The sequence below is a fragment of the Sphaerodactylus townsendi genome, linkage group LG02, assembly GCF_021028975.2.
Source record: "Sphaerodactylus townsendi isolate TG3544 linkage group LG02, MPM_Stown_v2.3, whole genome shotgun sequence".
Taxonomy (NCBI): domain Eukaryota; kingdom Metazoa; phylum Chordata; class Lepidosauria; order Squamata; family Sphaerodactylidae; genus Sphaerodactylus; species Sphaerodactylus townsendi.
This window is the reverse complement of record NC_059426.1, coordinates 85821704-85841539: the sequence shown is the minus strand read 5'-3', so window position 1 is coordinate 85841539 and position 19836 is coordinate 85821704. Positions and strand designations below refer to the sequence as shown.

Below are 19836 nucleotides of genomic sequence, written 5' to 3'. Positions count from 1 at the left end.
CTGTAAGAAAACTGTGTTGATTACTGTAACTAATATCTATTATTGGATGTATCATCTGGCTTTTACTATGTGGTTTTACACCTTGTAACTCCTTATTCTGCATTGCTCACACTATACCTTAACATAAGCAGTTTGCTGTTTTCATTGTTGCTTACACTGTTTTCTGAAAGTTGTATTCCTAGTCCTAGTATATTTTTATTGGATGTCTTACACTGTATGATTGCATTTTTCTCTCTTTTTTACTCTGTAATCTGCCTTGAACCTCAGTGAGGAAGGGAGGCTATCAATAAGCTACCTAAATATATAAAATTGTGTGGAAAACTGATATTTGGTCACATAACCGAAGTCAGTCATACCACCAGTCTGTAGCCACTCAAGTCTGGATCAATGGAGAGATAGTAATACTGTAGGCTATCACTTTCCATTATTTGAAGAAACTGATAAACACTTTTAATTGCTTGTGTATAACAAAGCAGGAAGACATGCTCATAACATGACTAATCAACTCCCATGAGTATGGGTTGTGTCCATAAACGCTGATCCATGAATCCTCTTGTCCAATATTGTACCATGTTATCTAAGATGACATACAAACTGACACAAATACCTTTATGAAAAGAAATGAAACAGACGATAATAATGAATACAGTGCAATCCAGATGGGTGGGCTCTCTGCAATGGTCAGAGATGGCACTGCAAAGGTGCTGCCACACCGTCTCCAATGGAGCTCCAGGCAGCAAAGCAAGCAGCAAGGCAAACCTCCCCCCCCCCCTTGCCACCTGAAATCCTCCATAGGAAATAATGAAATATGCCACATGTTATTGTGGCATAAGTGCTTGCCCTGTGTGGGGAGCATTCCCTGACCAAAAGCCCAGTGAAAGCTGACTGAGGTTAGGAACATCCCTAACTCGTCCCCAGCCGCACGGGTGTCCAGGTTTAGGCTGGTGCAGCTCTGGAGCCAGAGGCTGCTTCTAGGTTGGATGCCACAGAGCTCTGTAGCATCCGCCTGACTCTCTGTTTGCCTTCCTCGCCAGCTCCACCCCCATCTGGATTGGCCTGTTATTTTTGTAGATGGCATAGAAATCCATGCAAAATGTTTCAAATGAGGTCATGATTATACAGTGCTCATCTAAGACACCATGAGGCATTCAACATTAAAATGTTTATGGAACCAACTTAATGGATTTATTACATTAACTCACCCTCTGCATCTTCTGGCCTTGTAAGGTCAATGACTCCTGGGCCCAGTTTTCCATCTTCATTGGGCTTCCCTGATAACTGTTGGCTTAAGTTTTCAAAATGTATTCTTTCCTGATAAAGAGAAAAAAATCCTTGTCTATTCATGCTTTTAGACTTCAGGACATTGATATATATTTGATATTGATACTTGAACTTCCGTTGTCCTTCTTCCTACCCTCATAACTGATTTGTCAGTATTTGACTACTTCTTCCCTCCCTAACCTATCCATTTATTGTGGATCCCTCCCTAACCTATCCATTTATTGTGGGTCACAAGCCATGAACCACTTCATTTGTTGTTTTGCAAATTTTCTATGAACACTACTGTTAGTGCTAAACTACATGGTAGTATTAGTAGAAACAGTAGCCGTGGGCTTAAAAAATACAATTAAAAATTAACTATAAGCATCTGTTTAGAGTTTATAATATGACCCCTAATTTTCAATTATTCAAAGCACCTGCCGAAAACACCTGCAGGTCCTTTTCTGAAAAAGGATCTCCTATATAAGCTAGATAATGAACATGATTACCTTATCTTCATTGTTGCCCCCTTATATGTGGCTGTTTAAGTTATGCGGAGACAATGGGGAAGGAGGATGTTCCACATCAAAATTGTTGACCCAGGAAGAGCTGATACAATACTGGAAAGTAAACCAATCATATGCCTCTCCCACATTGTCTCCCAAACTTATGCATAACCTGAGCAAGCAGCATGGGATCTCGTCATTAACATTAATCTACAAACTGATGCTTTCATATTAGCTTTTGAACTTCTAAAGTTCACTAGCTCTCCAAGATAAGGAATAGAAATAAACACACTATATTTTGTCATGCTTATTCATCTCTAGGTGTTGTAAAAGGAAACTGATTATCATCAGGCATTTAAACTGACCTTTAAACAACTCATTTCAGCTTAAGTTAGCATAAAGTAAAACAATATCTATGATATGAAACTGAATGATTAGGATAGGCACTCCAGAAATCACATTTGAGCAATAAGTAAAAATTAACCTTTCAATAATATTTGTTAAATGAATGGAGGGATGTTGACATTGAGTAATGCTAGAATTGAGAACTTAAAGTAGCTTCAATTAATGCTGGCTGTTAATTTAACAGGAAAAAATATCACTAGCTCTGGCACCAGCAACACTTCTCTTAAAATTATGCGTTTGCATTTGAACCCTTGAGAAAACACAAGTCTGAATTTTATGCAAGAGGGTTTCAAAGACAAGTATTTCAAAGAAGGAATAGTAGATGACAGAAATGAGAGTATTATTTTGTCTAGGAATTTGAACTGAACCTCAATGGGAATTTTAAAAAAGAGAGCAAGCATAAGAATGAATGCTGACTTCTTCCTGAACAAACACAATGATTTTGATGGAAACTTACATGGCAAATCTGCATCAAGACCACTAAAACAATAATCAAGAAGCAATTTATGTGTCAGTCATTTCCTCAACACACTAGCAAGCCTTGCAACAATATGGCACCACAATATTCTCTCCAGTGGGAGTCCTAGTGGTACTCTGTACTTGTAGCAAACTGTTAAATAATCGCCTTCAATGTATTACTATCACAGTGTGTTTTCCCTCTTGCCCTGTTGATACTTCTTAACACTCACTTGGCATTGTGTTGTAATTGTGAATGAACACTCTTGTTCATTGCTATGAAACTACTGCATTAAATGTCATGCCATCTTGAATTTATAGACATGAAAAAATAGCTTTCTGTTTTATGAACAGTTTCAGTATGTTATACTTTATGCATTATGCAGCAGAAGTGTGTTGATTGCCGTTCACTCCATTGTTCAATGACCTAGTTCTGTACTGAGCATGTTAGACACTAGAAGAAAAAAATATATTTTCCTCCCTCAAAATATCTAAGGAACTGTTCTTTAAAATCAAGTCTGTTATTACTCTAACAGGAGCTCTGTCACTTTGCTCAAACCTTGTATGTTTGTGCTATTCTAGTCTGATGGTTTACTGGGAAAAGACCTTATAGTTTCCTAGTAAATCTTTACAAAACTGGGCAGACAGTTATAGGATTCTTCAGTATATAGACTGCAAGAAAACCAAAGAAACCACACAATCTGACAAACAATTTTATCTTACTTTACCACTTTACTACATAATCGATTTTTAATTATTTTGTGCTCTCAAGTAACTATGTATTATTAACTCCTTAGTATAGTAAAATTTGCATATTATAGACACAGTAATGCAGAGAACAGAAATACCTTCACTGCTTAAAGTACTATTTAAAATTGTTACATTTTCTTGAAACATAGACAGACATGATCTTTTAATTTCATAGTTCATTGTCACGTTGTTGAGCTGTATTTTTTAATTTCCTGTACTATGTATCTTCCAAAAATACTTGAATGTACAAAAATGTTGAAATACAGAGCACTGAGACTGACTATAGAGAGGAAAGCAGATTCAATATTCTGTTGAAGTATCCAGTGGCATAGTGCCAACGGGGTTGGGTGGGGTGCGACGCCCCGGGCAGAGCAGCGGAGGGGGCATAGCCGCAAAGGGGGCGTGGCATTCCAGGAGCATTCTGGGGGCGGATGGCGCCACAGCAGGGGCACAGGGTGCGCACGCGCCCCAGGCGCAGTTCCCCTTTGCTCCACCTCTGGAAGTATCCAACAGTATTCAAAAACAACAGCATACTATCAGGACATATCCAATCTCATTATGGAAAGGAATAAGTTTTTCCCAACTCACCCATATCAAAAATGTGAGAGAGTGATTTTTACAAAGTTGTAGCATTCAAAACACTATAGATACAATTAGAATTTTATTCACAGTGTTCCTTTTCTTCAAATATTTTGTATTTAGCATCTTTTCTTAGGGAGTGTTAATATGACACCTGCAATCTTTGTGGCAGAATAATGTAAGCTTGTTTAAGAAAAAAAGGAAAACCAGCATTCTGCTTTTTTTTAAATCAACAGAACCTGCTATGTATCAATATGCACATTTGAAGTATCCTGCTAGTCATTCATTCCCTTTGATTTTCTCCAGAAAATATTCTGTGTTAAAAAGAATTCTGAAAGAATATCAATATTTTGACACTGAAAGAGAAAAGAGAAAAGTACATGATAAGGTACAACAAAAGTAAGGAAACAGAAGTGAGCAATGTAATAATACCTAAAAGAATCAAAGCATATTTGTGATTCTGTAACAACCTTTAGTTACCCAATCATTTGAAATATATTTACTACTGCACCAATTCTCTATGTATATGCTAGCATTGCCACCATATTCTTCTTCATATCATTTCCATGTTTGTAATTCTTTGAGAATATATATTTTCATGAAAATAATGGATTGCCTAATGATATTTTTTATAGGAGAAAGCCAGTAAAGGAGGTTAAATGCATAGCTTAAAGACATGCTCACAGCTCAACACCTATCTATCTATGTAGAACATATACACAAAATATATGTGCGTATAAATTGCCACCAATCACAGCCGACTTAAGTGACCCCAGCAAGGTGCTTTAAAGGCAAATAAGAAATAGAAGGTGATTTGCCATTGTTTTTCTCTGCAGAGCCTAGGTAGTCCCCATTCCAAGTACTGAACCTGCAAAGCTTCTGAAATCTGATGAGCTTGGGCCATACTGTTACCCAAAGTAGGCAGTCTCTACTTTAGTTGGGGAGAATTAGAATTAGAAGAAGAAGAAGAAGAAGAAGAAGAAGAAGAAGAAGAAGAAGAAGAAGAAGAAGAAGAAGAAGAAGAAGAAGAAGAAGAAGAAGAAGAAGAAGAAGAGGGAGGAAGGGAGGGGAGGAGGGAGGGAGGGAGGGAGGGGGCGAGGAGGGAGGAACCGAGGAGGGAGGGTACGAGGAGGGAGGAGGAGGAGGAGGAGGAGGAGGGAGGAGGAGGAGGAGGAGGAGTTCGGATTTGCCATCTGCCTTTCTCTCCTAGTAGGAGACTCAAAAGGGGCTTACAATCTCCTTGCCCTTCCCCCCTCACAACAAACACCCTGTGAGGTAGGTGGGGCTGAGAGAGCTCCAAGAAGCTGTGACTAGCCCAAGGTCACCCAGCTGGCGTGTGTGGGAGTGTACAGGCTAATCTGAATTCCCCAGATAAGGCTCCACGGCTCAGGCGGCAGAGCGGAGACTCAAACCCGGTTCCTCCAGATTAGATACACGAGCTCTTAACCTCCTACGCCACTGCTGCATGAGAGGGAGTAACAGAGGTCTATAAACCATGTATACCAGGATAGTATTGGGTGGAAACTCTCTAATAAGCAGGCAATTGTATAATTAAAATTGGTTTTATAAAAGAATAAAAACAAGAAATATATTTTGAGCAATAAACATACACACACAAAGCATACAAGGGTGGATTCCACACAGAGCAAATATAATGGGTATAGGACACTATATAAACCATGGGGGCGGGGGGGGGAAGGCTTTGCACAGGTCCCATCCCCAAAATGAGTCTGCCCTGTTTTATTTCCCTCAATTTGGAATTTTTGAAACTTGTTAAACTAGCAATCCTTTTGCAAAATCCCGGAGTTGGAGCCACTCCCAGGCAAACAGCAAGCAGGAAGTGCTTCATTTCCCTCCCTTCCACCATTCCATCCATAATCAGGGGAAATCCACCTACCATTTCCCTGCTATTGCAGGGAAGCCCCTTTTCTCTTAAAACAATTTTTTGCGTGTTGCATATGTGCAGTTATGCAAGTGCAGCTGATCATATTGTGAGAAAATTGGCAAGGCTACAGGGGTTAATTGCTGTAGACCTGTGCAGCTATGTATGTGTTGCATAAAATAAGAAAAAGATAGAAACATCTCCATGCAAAGGCGCAAAAGCAACCCGAATTGTTTCCATGGGCCCCAATCTCTGCCTGTACAGAACACATGGGGACATGAAAAAGGAAAATGGGTTCCTTTATAACAACTGCAATTTGTTATACATTTGCTGTGTGGAATGAACCATCAGGTGGTTAGGAAAAAAACTTTTTGATAGAGTTTCATGGATGGGGGATATTTACCACTCTTGAAGCTATGTCCAGAGAGAGCAGGGCTAAAGAGGAAAATGATCAGCATTTCCAGGAGCAAAAGGAAGAGCCCACATGCAAGTTGGGATACATGCATGGCTCCAGAACACAGACACACACTATGAATGGCCAAAGGAACACTATTTATATGCCAAAATGGCAGTATGAAGCGGTATGAGGTAAACTGGCAGGAAAGCCAGAGACAAAGACTTGATTACTTTTCCAGAGTTCCAACAATAAGATAGGACAGGCTTGATGAAACGGCAAGACCAGAGAATGTCTGGGTATTTTCCTGAATGTTGATTGCGTGAATAGTAATGATTTGCCTAGAGCACTGATTGAATCAGTTTAGGGTAACGCAAAGGGGATTAGCTAGTCCAATTGTCCAGCTGAAAATACCTTAGGGCCAGGGGAAAATTTCAGCAGCCAACCGCCTTCCTGCCCAGGCTTGACACACAAGATGGATCCCAAAATTCTCTGAGGCCATTTCTGCATGGCAAAAATGCCGTCCCTAAGGTGCCGTTCGCACAGGCGGCGCTGCTGAAATGCAGCAGTGCCGCCCTGACTTCCCTCCACCTCCCCCAGAGCGGCGTCAGGCTGCCCCAAAAAACCTTCCTCCTGGAGGGAGGTTTTTTAAAAACAGCGTATTCCTGCAGGCCCGGTGTGAACGGCACCGTTGCGAACACGCTGTTTTCCCTGTCCCCCCACCCTCACCTCGTCATCCTGCATCGCTCTACTGGACTGCTGAGACCCTCCCTCGCTGTCCTCCGACCCCTGGAGGTCGGAGGGCAGCATGGGCGGGTCTTAGTAGTCCAGCAGGGCGACGCAGGACGATGAGGTGAGGGTGTGGGGGACGGGGAAGAGGCGGCTCTGTGCGGAGCCGCCTCTCCCAAGCCAGCCTCTGCGGGGGCCGCTCGCATGCTCCCGTACAAATGCCCCCCCTCCACTGGCAGGATTCCTGCCGGTGCAGGGGCACCCTTTCCATAGTGCGGAAAGGGCCTGAGAGACATCTGTTTTGCAAGGAGCAATCTGTTGCTTGTATGCCAATTTTTGGCCTTCATACTTCGGTGGCACTGTTTAGTGGGAAGAGGGGTCTGACTGCTTACAATATCATGCAGTCTTCCCTCCCACACAAAATTTATACAGCACCCAAAATCATATATGAAAGTAATCTTACATATAAATAGACTCCTTTATTTATCTGCAGACAAACTTTGGCTGCTGCTTTTTGGTTTAAAAATAAATTAATCCCCTGTCATTAGGGGTCATAGGTATATGTAATAGGTATATGTGTTAGGAAGAGTAAACAATTTGTAAGAATCCATGTATACACCAAACAATTCCATGCATGCACCAAAAAACCCCAACTCAGCACCAGAACACTAGCAGTCTCTTCATAAGTAAATATTAGGCCATTTCTGCATGGCGGCAGAAGCGGCTCCCCACTGGCATAATTAATGCCAGTGGAGGCTTAAGACACTTGCACGGTCCCATGCGGGTGGCCCCAAAGCTGCAGCGAACTGCAGAGGTGGCTCCGCACAGAGCCGCCTCTGGTTCATACTGTTCTCCTTACCTAACCACCCTACACAGCTCTGAACAGCTGGAGGAACAAGTCCACACTGCCCTCCGACCTCCGGGGGTCGGAGGGCAGTGTGGGTGTGTCCCTCCAGCTGTCCAGAGCTGTACAAGGAGGAGAGGTAAGTAAACAGAACACTGGAGAGGCCAAAACTGGTTTTCTCACACCGGTGCGCTTTGCACCGTGCCGGCAGGAAGATGCCACTTTTGAAAAAACTCACTCAGGGAGCGAGTTTCAAAAGCAGCGGTTTCCTGCCATTTTGGGAGGGTGTGCCAGCTGTGCAAACAGCGCCGCAGGGATGGTGTTTTTACCATCTCTAGGACACTGTTTTCTGCCGGTGCAGAAACAGCCTAAGTTTCTTTGGCAATAAAGACAAGATAATTCCCTGCTCTTTTAAAAGTAAAGGGGTGCCAGCACACCAAGGGTTCATTTCACTAACAGGCAAACTTCAATTTTCCATTGAATGACACAATTAGGCACTTATTTGTGCATTGGCAGGCTCAAACATGCAATGCAAGTAACATAAAAGTTATTGAAAAAATTAAGCCTGATTTGTTGTGTCACAGTACTGTTGGTTAAATGCTTTGAAATGATGATGCATGAGGTAGGTGTTGCATATTAAATAAAGATATTTAAATGATAAAGCCTCCTTTAATAAGAATTGATGAATGTTAAATGTTCCAAGCCAAAAGGCTGAGCCATCCCTCATGTTCAAACATTATTATATTCAATGGAAGAGCAACCCCAGCAATGGCAGATGGACTGTGAGGTTATTATCCTCTTATTTCCAGAGTCATCAAACCAATCAATTCCTGAAACATTATTTTTAACTTAGCTTTGTATTAATAACTTTCTTCCCACTTCTGTGATTGGAATGGTCAATTCTTTGCTTCTGTGTAAAGAGGAGAAAGTTGACTGGTGTAGTCAACTGAAGGAAGGAGGCTAGACACCCTGTACGTGTGTGTGTGCGGGGAGAGGGAACGCTGCTGGAATCTTCAGTTGAGTAGAACAAATATAAAATTGTGATCTTGTGGAAGAAAAGTAATGATAATAGTAAGCACACAATAATAGCTTTTCTCTGCACTTAGGTAAAAGCTGAATTTTTGATGTGCACTGTATATTTTCATAAAATTTTATATACTATGTTTTATACACTTATTGGCTATTCCATAATAATGTGTGCGCTAACAGTAAAATTGCTCCCAAATTTATGTGTGTTATTTATTCGTTCCCACGTAACAATGCTTTTTGTTGTAAAAATATTCTGTTTATTAATGTAACTTTACAACCGCTGCATCCAAGATCCGTGGTAAATTAATGACATTTTTATTATTTTATAGTGTCATTAAATTTTTACTGATCACTCCATCAAACAAGAGCTATAAAGGCCGTAATGCAAACTGGGACACTTAGATTAGGGGAGCAGGAAACCATTCCATAGAGTCTGAAGTAAACGGCTTGCTATAAATGATATTTATATCATCTTTAAGCATGTAAGAATACTTGGACAAGTTTGGCAAAACTGTTTCAGTAGTGCTGTGGATTGTGTACTTAAATAACAGTTTACTTGCCAAGGGTTTCTTGTGTGACTTTTTTTCCTTAAAACCATATGAAAGAAGATGACTGATTGCATCCATCTCTTGAAAAACACAATATATGTAATGTAATAATACACCGGGCACCCCTCCCTTTTGGATTACTAAGACTGATCAGACTGACTATAACCATTCCTCAAATTATTTCAACATGCTGTGTTTTTTTCTCCCTGAATCTAAAATGTATGCAGGGGTTGAAGTAGAAAATGGCATACATGCTGATCATTGTGTGAAAGGGCCTTCTTCTTCCCCCTAATCTTTGGAAACAAATACATTTTGTTTAAGTAGACAAAGCTGGACAGTGATGTAATATCCTCTATTTCAAGAGTCTAGCATAAAGGCAGTTAACAACATTTATTTAAAGATCCAGTTTTGAGATTTTCTATTAATGTTGGTCATTTATAGATGCCCCAGAACAAATGCCTATGTGGCAATTAATCCAAGGACAGTGTTCCAGTTGCAAAGTGTGCAAATTATTCCAGCATTCTGCCTTCACACACACACAATATGTTACTATTACATTATTTGATGCTAAGCTCTCTCACTCTCTCTCTCTCTCTCTCAACAAACATTGTAGTGGCTTATTTGTTACTTGCAATTTCCTCTGCAAGTTCAAGATAAAATAAACAGGAAAAGGCTATTTTCAACTAGACCAGGAGAAAGGTTTTGAGAGAAGAAAGTGTTTCCATATTCTGTGCACACAGTCACAGAATCTAGCAACCACTGTGTAAATCTTTAATTAGTGAAGGATCCTAAGAAACTGATTTATAGGATCTCTGACAATGAAACTGTGCTGGGTTTAGAGGATCTATGACAATGAAACTGTGCTTCCCAAACTAGTCTGTCTAACAAACTAGATACAATGCTCTGGAATGTTTACAAGTGCACTACTCTTCTTGTAAAGGACAGGTTATGTGTTGCACAAAACTCCCCCATTCTTTGTCAGAGGTTATTAGAATAATTAAATGGCCTCTGTTTTGAAGTTTTGACAATATCTTAGGAACACAAGATTTAAGTCAAAGGATTATTTTACCAGATGGAGTGAGTTGCGATGGAAATTGTTTTATATATGCATTGATTTCTTATCATGGACAAAGTTTAATAAGAGCTGTCAATACACATTTTTTAAAATTTCTTTGGAGTCCTGCTACTACAGAATTATCAGAGATAATTAATAAATACAAGTGGGGACCCAGAGAACTGAAAGAGAGGTCATCTCATTCTCTCCACCTTTGTTTTCTTGCCTTTTCTCCATCTCTTTCCTCAGGCTCTCTCTTGCTTAATTTTCTCATCCTTCCTCTCTCTCTCTCCCACTCTCCCCTTTCTCTCACAGTTTTCCCCGATCACTTCATCCCCCTCCCCAACAGTCCCTCTTCCACTTACATGGCAAGTCAGCTAGTGATGTAGTGGTTAAGAGAGGTAGACTCCAATCTGTAGAACTAGTTTGATTCACCACTCCTCCACATGAGTGATGGACTCTATTTTGAGGAACCGGATTTGCTTGCCCACTCCTCCACATGAAGCTTGGTCTAGTCACAACTTTCTCAGAACGCTCTCAGTCCCATCAGTCCCACACGGTGTCTACTGCTTTGGAACTCCTTATTGTAGAAAAAAGTGTGGTATAAAAACCAACTCTTCCTCGTCTTCTATTACTTGTTGGCCAGCCCACCCAGCAGCAATTTCTGGTTGGGCTGCAGTGGCAGGAGAATCTGATGAATGCACACAGTATTCCTGATCCTCCCACCTGGCTCTAGTAGTGGCAGTTTGTGACCTTCCTTCTTCTCACCTACAGCATCACCATCTCTAGACCTGCTTGATGGTATATTTCCAACAATCTCCTACAACCCGGAACTGAAACTACAGCAGGAAATGAATAAAAGTGGACTATATTTTACATGGAACAAAAGCTAGTGATGACATTATAAGTTAAACAGCATTCTTTAAGTAAAGCTGTATTCTCTGTTTTACTTTGAACCATGTCAGATATCAGAATGCAGTGAGACGATAACTCAGAGATACCCACCAAGAACAGACAGGAAGAGCTAGTTATTCTATTTTGCTCTCTAAGCCTTTTTATGATATTCATAGGACTTTTCTTGCGGTGGTTCTCACTGATTTTAAGGCCCTTTCCAAACGGGCGGAATACAGCGCCCCAGGGACAGCAAAAACACCATCCCTGGGGTGCTGTTACCACAGGAGGCACTGCTGCATCGCAGCAGTGCCATCCTGGCTGCCCTGGAGCAGCGTGAAGCTGCTGCTTTAAACCTCGCTCGTTGAGCGTGGTTTTTCCAAAGCGGCGTTTTCCCACTGGTGCATTGCAAACTGCACCGGCGGGCTGCCACCGCTTTTCCTGTCGCCTCCACTGACCTTCCTGTCCAGCGTCGCTCTGGAGGGCTGCAGAGACCTGCCCACGCTGCCCTGCAACCTCTGGAGGTCAGAGGGCAGCGTGGGCAGGTCCCTGCAGCCCTCCAGAGCGACGCTGGACAGGAAGGTCAGTGGAGGGGGTTGACCGAGAGGCGGCTCCATGTGGAGCCACCTCTCCGGCTGGGGGGAAAGTCGGGGCCGCTGTTGCATTTGCCAAAGTGCCCCCCAGGTTTGTTTGGGATTATTCTGCTGTGCTTTGGTGGGTGGACATTAGTACTATTAAGATTGCAAAAATATCTCCCTTGACTTAACATTGCACTTCTTCCTTCTGTGATTGCCCTTGGTTCATTGGGTGTGTGTGTGTGTGTGTGTGTGTTTCTGGTTTGATGTTGGATTTTCTAGGTTTGATATTGGCTAGGATTTTCTGGTTTGATATTGGCTCGCTTGGGCATGGAGTGCCACGTTGATCCTGAGTTCCGCTGGGCTTCTCTGATTAGACACTGGTATTGTTGGGCTTGAAAAATCCCCCCCCCCACTTGAATTTTTATGCTGGAGTTCTCTAGTTTGTCATTAGTTCTGTTGGACTTGTTGAATCTTGGCATGAGAGCCATTGATCACTGGTTGCTGTGTGCATATCTCTGCTTTTGCTCGGGAGGAAAAAAAAGGCTTCTCCTCCTACTGGAAATGATGGAAGATGGATGGGGGACCTTCTTTGGGGTTCCATAAAATTGGACCCCGTGAACAAATCTTCATGAAACTTGGTGATTCTTCTGTGGAGAGGCACCAGCAATGGTAGAGCAATTTTTGGTCCTCTATGTTTAAAAATAGCCCTAAACTGTTCAGATAGCTTCTCCACAAGCAAGATAATAATAATAACCCAAATAATGTTGGATTCCCAAATAAAATCCAGATCCAAACATTGGTACTGAGGTCCTGAAAAATCAGAAATACCAATATTTTTCAGGTCCATTATGCGCATTTTTAAAAACTATTTTTAATGCACACCTCTTATACAAATACTGGGGAACCTCATTAATTAAAAAAAAAAAGACCAATCTGTGTAAAAGGCATCAAGAACTTCTCATACATTTGCATATTTGTCAGTTTTTAGTGTTATATTCAACTTAACAATTTTTAATGAATGGACTTTTCAGACAAAGTACTACTAATATATTATCAATGTTTGTATATTAAAATCTATGAATAATATAAAAATGACATTATTTTAAACCCATGGAACTTGGGAATTCTTTTACTTGGCAAAGGGAGATAGAACTGAGGATTTTAAATTAACAGTTGTATTTAAAAATACTTTTATGGGGGTAAACACTTATATACGTCTCACCACCTCTCCCCCAAATATATTTCCCAAATCCTGGATGACTATTGGATTTGCAGTCACTTCTAAATCACAGACCTCTCAGTTAGATTCCTTTCATCGAGATTGTTGTACTCACTAAACCCCTTTTTAAACTGAACACTTTATGTATTTGTTCATCTGGATTTAATATGGTTTTAACCAATTGCAAGGTTATTTATAAAGTTTGCAACTCCTCGGTAGTTAGAGTTATAAAGCGTTCAGTCTTAAACATAGCCAGTTGTGTGGTAACTCAACTACTGCTTTCATGTGGTCTCCAACTTTTTATTTATGCACAAAAGCATGATCCATGGCAGTATCCAAACACTTCGGGATTAACTGTTTGTTTCCACAAGAGATTTGTGCAGCTTCTTAAAGTATAATTTTATTGTCCAGCTAAAGCACCGCAGAACAATTCTCATAAAGAACAAAACTTTTTGGCGTTCTACTTTTTGGCGTTCTACTCTAGATTTTAAAAAATTCTACAAATCTTCAAACAGAAAAGTTTAAGCTCATTCACACACTTTGTAGCAACTGAAAGGATAAAGAACAGTTTATAATATTTACACGTACAAAATCTAGGGACACCAAATAATAAATATGTCTACTGAAAGACTTCATAAATATGGATGCATTCGGAAACAAATGAAGCATTGTTTCATAGTGTAAGCTGTTCACCTGCACAGAGGCAAATACCCTGCCCCAGCACCCCAAATAAAGACATGAGACCATAGCATGGGATTAACTAGTTTATTAACATGAGATCTACATCATCAAATACTAACTGTGCTAATATTTAATGGGGCATGCTCTACTGGGCAGCCTAGCCATGGTTGCCTTTGTTTTGGCAAATCCAATCAGGCTCCAAACTCAGCTTGCGGCTTGTGCCAGCCTTGTTTATGCTCACCTGCACACATTTTGCTAAAAAGTGCCGAGCCCCATCATCCTTCCCTGATGCACTGTAAAGGCACTACCAAGCTTGGAAAGATGTTGGTCAGCACCAAAGCAACTCTTTCCCAAGCCACATCCTGCCATCAAGCCAGTGCTAGTCTGTTTAGGACATACCTTCCATCATACCCAATGGCATAGGGTGCTCACTACTCATCCGTACCTATCATGAACAACATGCACTATCCCTGACAAAACTAATTATAACCTAAACAGTTCATGACCAGGCCTAGTTTATCTAAATTCATCCTGAACATCACAAAGCAGGCAAGAAAAAGCATTTTCCCACAGCTAATGATGAAAAAACTCAAAAATTCCTGCTTAGCTGCAAATGGTGAATGACAAGGGATGGTGTGATATCTTATGGTGGGTGGGTGGGTCAGCAGTACATGGAAAAAGTCTGCAGGTGAAGGATGAGGTTTGATTACATAGCCTTTTGATTGGATGGCTACTGTTCAGTCAGCTAATCACAGCCTTGTGCCTTATTCAGAGGGGGCTTGCGCAACCTAATCCCTAGCTTTACAGAAAAGAATGTTTCTCCTTCCCTTCCTTCCTGAGCAGTTTCTTCCCTTCCCTTTCGTCAGCAGACATTCAAAAACATACTTAATAGGACTGACAATTTATTGTCATTGGTAGTACCTGGACACAAGCCAATGCCAGAGGACTAGATTTAATAGGCTGATGATGGATTATGTAGGACAAACTTTATATTCCTATTATGCATGAAGATCAGGAAATGCATAACTTCAGAGAAGACCTTTCCCTTTAATGCCATGCTTCACTATGTTCTTGTCTTTTTTTTAAAGGGAAATGAGCCATCCTTACGAACCATGAGAAAATTACTAGGAAAGGATCAGCTTCTTCTTGACTTCTGCATCAGTTCAGCAGTTATTTTATTATTCATTTATTACACATGAACTGTTCTTCCTCTGAAGAGCTCAGATCTCTTACACTTACCTCCCAAGCAGCCTTTGATTCAGCCAGTTTGCAGGCCCAGTCTGCTTAGATTTGAACTGTCCAGTATGTATTTTCGACAATTTATTGAACTCAAAATGACTATTGAGACTGTATGCCCCCATATGAATGACTTAAAAAACAACAACTAAGGTTGAAGTCTTAAGCATAGCAACTTGAAACTGATTTCACTGAAATCAGTGGGATTTGCATAGTTAGGACACGGACACAGATGATTCATCGCGAGGTAAGGTAGCATAGACAGAACTGGAAACCAGAACCATCGAATTTGCCAGGAAGGGAAGAGAAGCAAACCAAAAATTACCAACATCTCCAGTGAATCTCAGCTATGCCATTTCAGATTTTAAGGAAGGTTTTCAATATCCGGAGAGGGAGTCAAGGTTCAAGGTTTCATTCTTGAGTATATTGAACATTTCTAAAACTATACAATTATTTGTTATAATTACTTATTAGAGCAATGATACTTTGTAGTCATACACACCCTTTTGCTCATTTATACCAATAGATATTCAGCATGTAGACACAGTAATGTGATTGCAAAAATAATGGTCTGATATAAGGAAGGAAAATGCTCTCAAGCGTAAAACATAAAAGACTAATTAGAAAGCAAGTATTCTGTAGAGGTAACTAGGATGATCAAGTGACAGGGTTAGCAACCTCCAGATGGGGCCTGGAGTTTCAACTGATCACCAGATTACAGAAAGCATGGAAGTCAGGGTGTGTGGCTATGATCCCTGAGCCCCACCATGCCCCCTGAACTCCCAGCAGCCTGGGGAGAGCAGGAGCCGAGCAGCCCTCCAGGGACATGCTTTTAAAAGCACAGAGGCCAAGGGGTGGGGTTCAGTGTGGAGCCCCACCCCTGAAACCTCACCCCCAGCCTCCATGCTTTTAAAAGGGGTGGAGGCCAAGGCTCGGTGGCTGGTGCACTTGGTGGAGGCCAAGGCTTGGCAGGTGGATGGGCACACAGGAGCCTCTGGGGGAGGTGGAACTGGAATGCTTCCAGTTCCACTCCCTACTCCCCGGAAGCTCACGCCTGGCCGCCTGCTGGCCCAAAGGCCAAGGCCAAGGCCTGGTGGCTGGTGCACTTGGCTGGGGCCAGGAACTTTTTGCATGGCCGGGGCTTCCCCAGGGGAAGCCCTGACGATCCCCAGCCCCCAGCTAAGAATGCCAGCTGCCAGGCCTTTGGGCAATGGTGGGATTCGGTGAACTTGATAAGCAATTAGCTTATCGGGCGAACCGGTGTGAACCGGCTGAATCCAACCACTGTGTACCCCTCAAAATGCATCATGTTCCACAGTATGTACACACTAGCATGTACATGATGCATTTTGAGGGGTAAGGGCACGTGAAGGAGGAAAGGGTACGTGAAGGAGAATTGTTTGTATGTATATCTGCCTTGCCTTGTAGCATTTTTTGTATAATTTTCTAAGCATTTGTTTTAGCAGTGTTTTACTTTTTTTTACATTCAGGAATAGCTAGTAATGCTTCAGTGGAAGATGAAGACACCTCTAACAATCTAGGATGGATGACAATAGAACAATGCTACTGACATCATTATGCCATGTCTTTCTTCTTGTATCTACATCACTGCTGGTGTTTTCCTGTGATTAATTCAGCCTGAAGAAAATGCTTACTGTTTGTGTCAGCAAGGAAACATTATTGTATGCTAAGTTATACCAAGCATTCTAGTAAGAATGAATGTGACAAAACACGCACTTCAACTACATCTTTTTTTCTTGTAAGGAAAAAATGCACTAGAGATTAACAATGCCTGTATAATTTTAGGTTCCAATATGAAGACTTACTGGAAAAAGCTACCCAGGAAATCATTCATGGTAGATTCTGTGGCAAAATTCACTCAGATGGCTATGAGTTCCCATTTTGGCTTGATATCTTGATGCTTGTATTAAAGGTTGGCATCAACAGATGTAGACCACATGTAGAGCCCACTGCCAACTTCTGGAGTTCCCAGACCCTGCAGCTTCTTGCTGCTACAGTAAACATATCTACATACTCTCTTCTAAGTCAGGGAATCTTGACTGGAGATACTGCTCAAATCTGCTACCCCAGTATCATAGCAGCTCAGATGATGACAACCTTTTGTGGGTCTTCCTTTTCACTGTCCTAATGGCAATGCTGATCATGGTCGCTAGCTGGTATCTCTCCCTCCTTTCTATCCCAGCTCTTCAGTTGCTGTTGTGGAGATGTCCAATGCATGTTCTGGGAAAGGGGTAGTATCCAGGGTGCCTGATATTAATTATCTGCCGGTGCCAGTGCCACTCAGTAAGGAGACATGGAGCAAATAGGAGAGAACTTTCAAGTTCTGTGGTCAGAAGAGATGCGATTCGCTGAAAGTGTGATAAATCACTTGAAGTTCCTAGGCCAAATTCCAAATTGGGCCAGAGAGTAAGGAGGGCCTGTTTATAGGCATGCATGGGGGAGTCCCATTTGAAAGTCTAAAGATGCCATTGGTATTTCTTCCTCATAAATTGGGATCACCCTCCAAATTTTACCTATCCACATGAGCCTGAATCAAGGTAGTCATTCATCCTATATTTATTTGTGACCTGTCACTAAATTTTTATAATCATCAGATTAAGTGATCAGTTTAAATTGTCCGTTATACGTTTCCTGTGTGGAAGGGGCCTTAGAAGACTAAAATTAGAAAATTCTAGACTGCATGATTTCAAATTCCAGGTGTGGAGGGCATATTTTTGAATGTTTCTCGTATGTATGGATATTGATGGATTTACTGTATTTTTAGATGTATTTTTAGATACTGTTAGCTCCTTTAAGCATGGCCATTAGGCTGGGAAAGATTGGGAAAGTAAACCTAATAAAATAAAATAAATGTAAGACCTATTTTCATAATGTCCTTGAACAGGGCGATGTTATATTTACTTACACTGTACTTTGAAACACTATATCTATATAAATTTCCAATTTCAGATAAGAGTGGAAACAAGAGAAAGAGAGAGGGATCCTCTAGAACAGTGGTGGTGAACCTTTGGCACTCCAGATGTTATAGACTACAATTCCCATCAGCCCCTGCCAGCATGGCCAATTGGTCTGATGGGAATTGTAGTCCATAACAGGGGCTGATGGGAATTGTAGTCCATAACATCTGGAGTGCCAAAGGTTCGCCACCACGGCTCTAGAAGCAAGTCATTATTTATATGTTGTTGTTAGGATTGCTAACCTCCAGGATCTCCAAGAGTTACAACTCCAAACTGCATAGATCAGTTCCCCTGGGTAAAATATTTGCTGAGGAGTGTGGATTTTATGGCATCATATCTTGCTGAGGTTCTTCCTCTCCCGAGAGTCTACCTGCAAAATCTCCAGGAATTTCCCAATTCAGAGCTGGCAATCCTAGTTCTGTTGCTCATATTCATCAAAGTATCCAGTGAGACTATTTAGATAGATGAACCAGACATTTTATTCAGTTAAAGGATCTGAGATGCTAAATTTAAAAAGTTGCAAAATAGAGATAGGAAGATTCACACTGCTGCAAAGAAGGGGCAGGGGCCTCACCTATGGGCCTCCTTCCTGACAGATCAAAAAAATACTCAGAAATCCAACACAGGGGAAAGTGTCTGGGAAAAAGTTACAGGAGGAAAATGGTGGAAGAGTTAAGCACACTTCTCTTCTGCTATCAAGCATCTAATTTGTTCCTAATTTTTTTTTCAGAATCTAGGTTTATAATGCAAGGGATATCTTCCATAAAAGCTACTGAGATTAGCCTGTTTATTATAGTGCTACCTCCACAATGCTTTTAAAAGGAAACACAAATGTAAACCTGTTTGCTGAAAGTCTCCATGACTACAACATCTCTCTTTAAAGAGACTGGAAAAGTCAGAGGACTCACCTTTTCATAAGATGCTTCATTCTGTGTTTCTACATGATCAAATTCTAATTGCATCAAATACATTCAGCACACCACTTCAGTGTGTGTGAGTGGTATTGTAATCATTTAGCTATTCAAAGGAAAATTTAATTCCTGATCAGACCACCAAAAACAGTCTGGCCTATTGTTATACTCAGAGAAAGCTGATTTAGGGTAAAATATTCCAGGAACACATGATAATTAAATGCACATGAAAGTTGCAAACCTTATTCCTTAGGACTGTATCTGCATACAAAAAGAGAAAGAAACTTCTGTGTCTTCATTTGCCTCACAGCAAACTTAAGACGATTCACACACCCTGCTGCTGAAGCACATGCCTTCCTCTAGCTGCGAAGAAACACTAACGGAACAGGCTCAGTATAACTATTGCTATAAACAACATATATTTGTGACTCAAACAGAATTCTGAACCCAGGAATATGAAAAGCTTTCACTTCTAATATAAAGGGGGCAGTATTACATCACTTGATGTTTCAAACTGCCAAAATATTTACAAAGAGAGCCAAGGCAAAATGAAAAGCTTGTGAGTTTTACAAATTTTTCATTAATACTTATTGGACAGCGTTACACCAATAAACAAACAAACAAACCTACACTGTTTTATTATCAAAGTGATTGTTTTTGCTTACAGCATAAAACACAGCTTCAAGTTCTGATGTTTCAAACTGCAGACAGAAATTTAAGGATGTGAAGAGCGAAAATGTAGCCAAGTGCCATGCTATCAAATTTAGGAACTTAAACCTAAGCCTTTGTGGACCCATTGCTACATTGTGACAGAACGGAGAACAGGCATTCTAGAGCTGGTTGGGACAAATGTTTAACAATTCAAGGGCTTTGGCATATCTCATACCCCCTCCTCCCGATCTGAAG

At 41.1% G+C, this 19836-nt stretch overlaps 1 protein-coding gene across 13 annotated transcripts in view; it reads right to left on the bottom strand.

Annotated features, from left to right (window-relative positions):
• SOX6 (SRY-box transcription factor 6) overlaps window positions 1-19836 on the bottom strand; it is a 583835-nt gene that overhangs the window by 39671 nt on the left and 524328 nt on the right. For all 13 annotated transcript variants that reach the window (XM_048485157.1, XM_048485158.1, XM_048485155.1 and 10 more), the window contains one exon: window positions 1203-1311. In XM_048485157.1, coding sequence (XP_048341114.1) covers window positions 1203-1311 — 109 coding nt within the window. The remainder of the gene's footprint in view (window positions 1-1202; window positions 1312-19836) is intronic.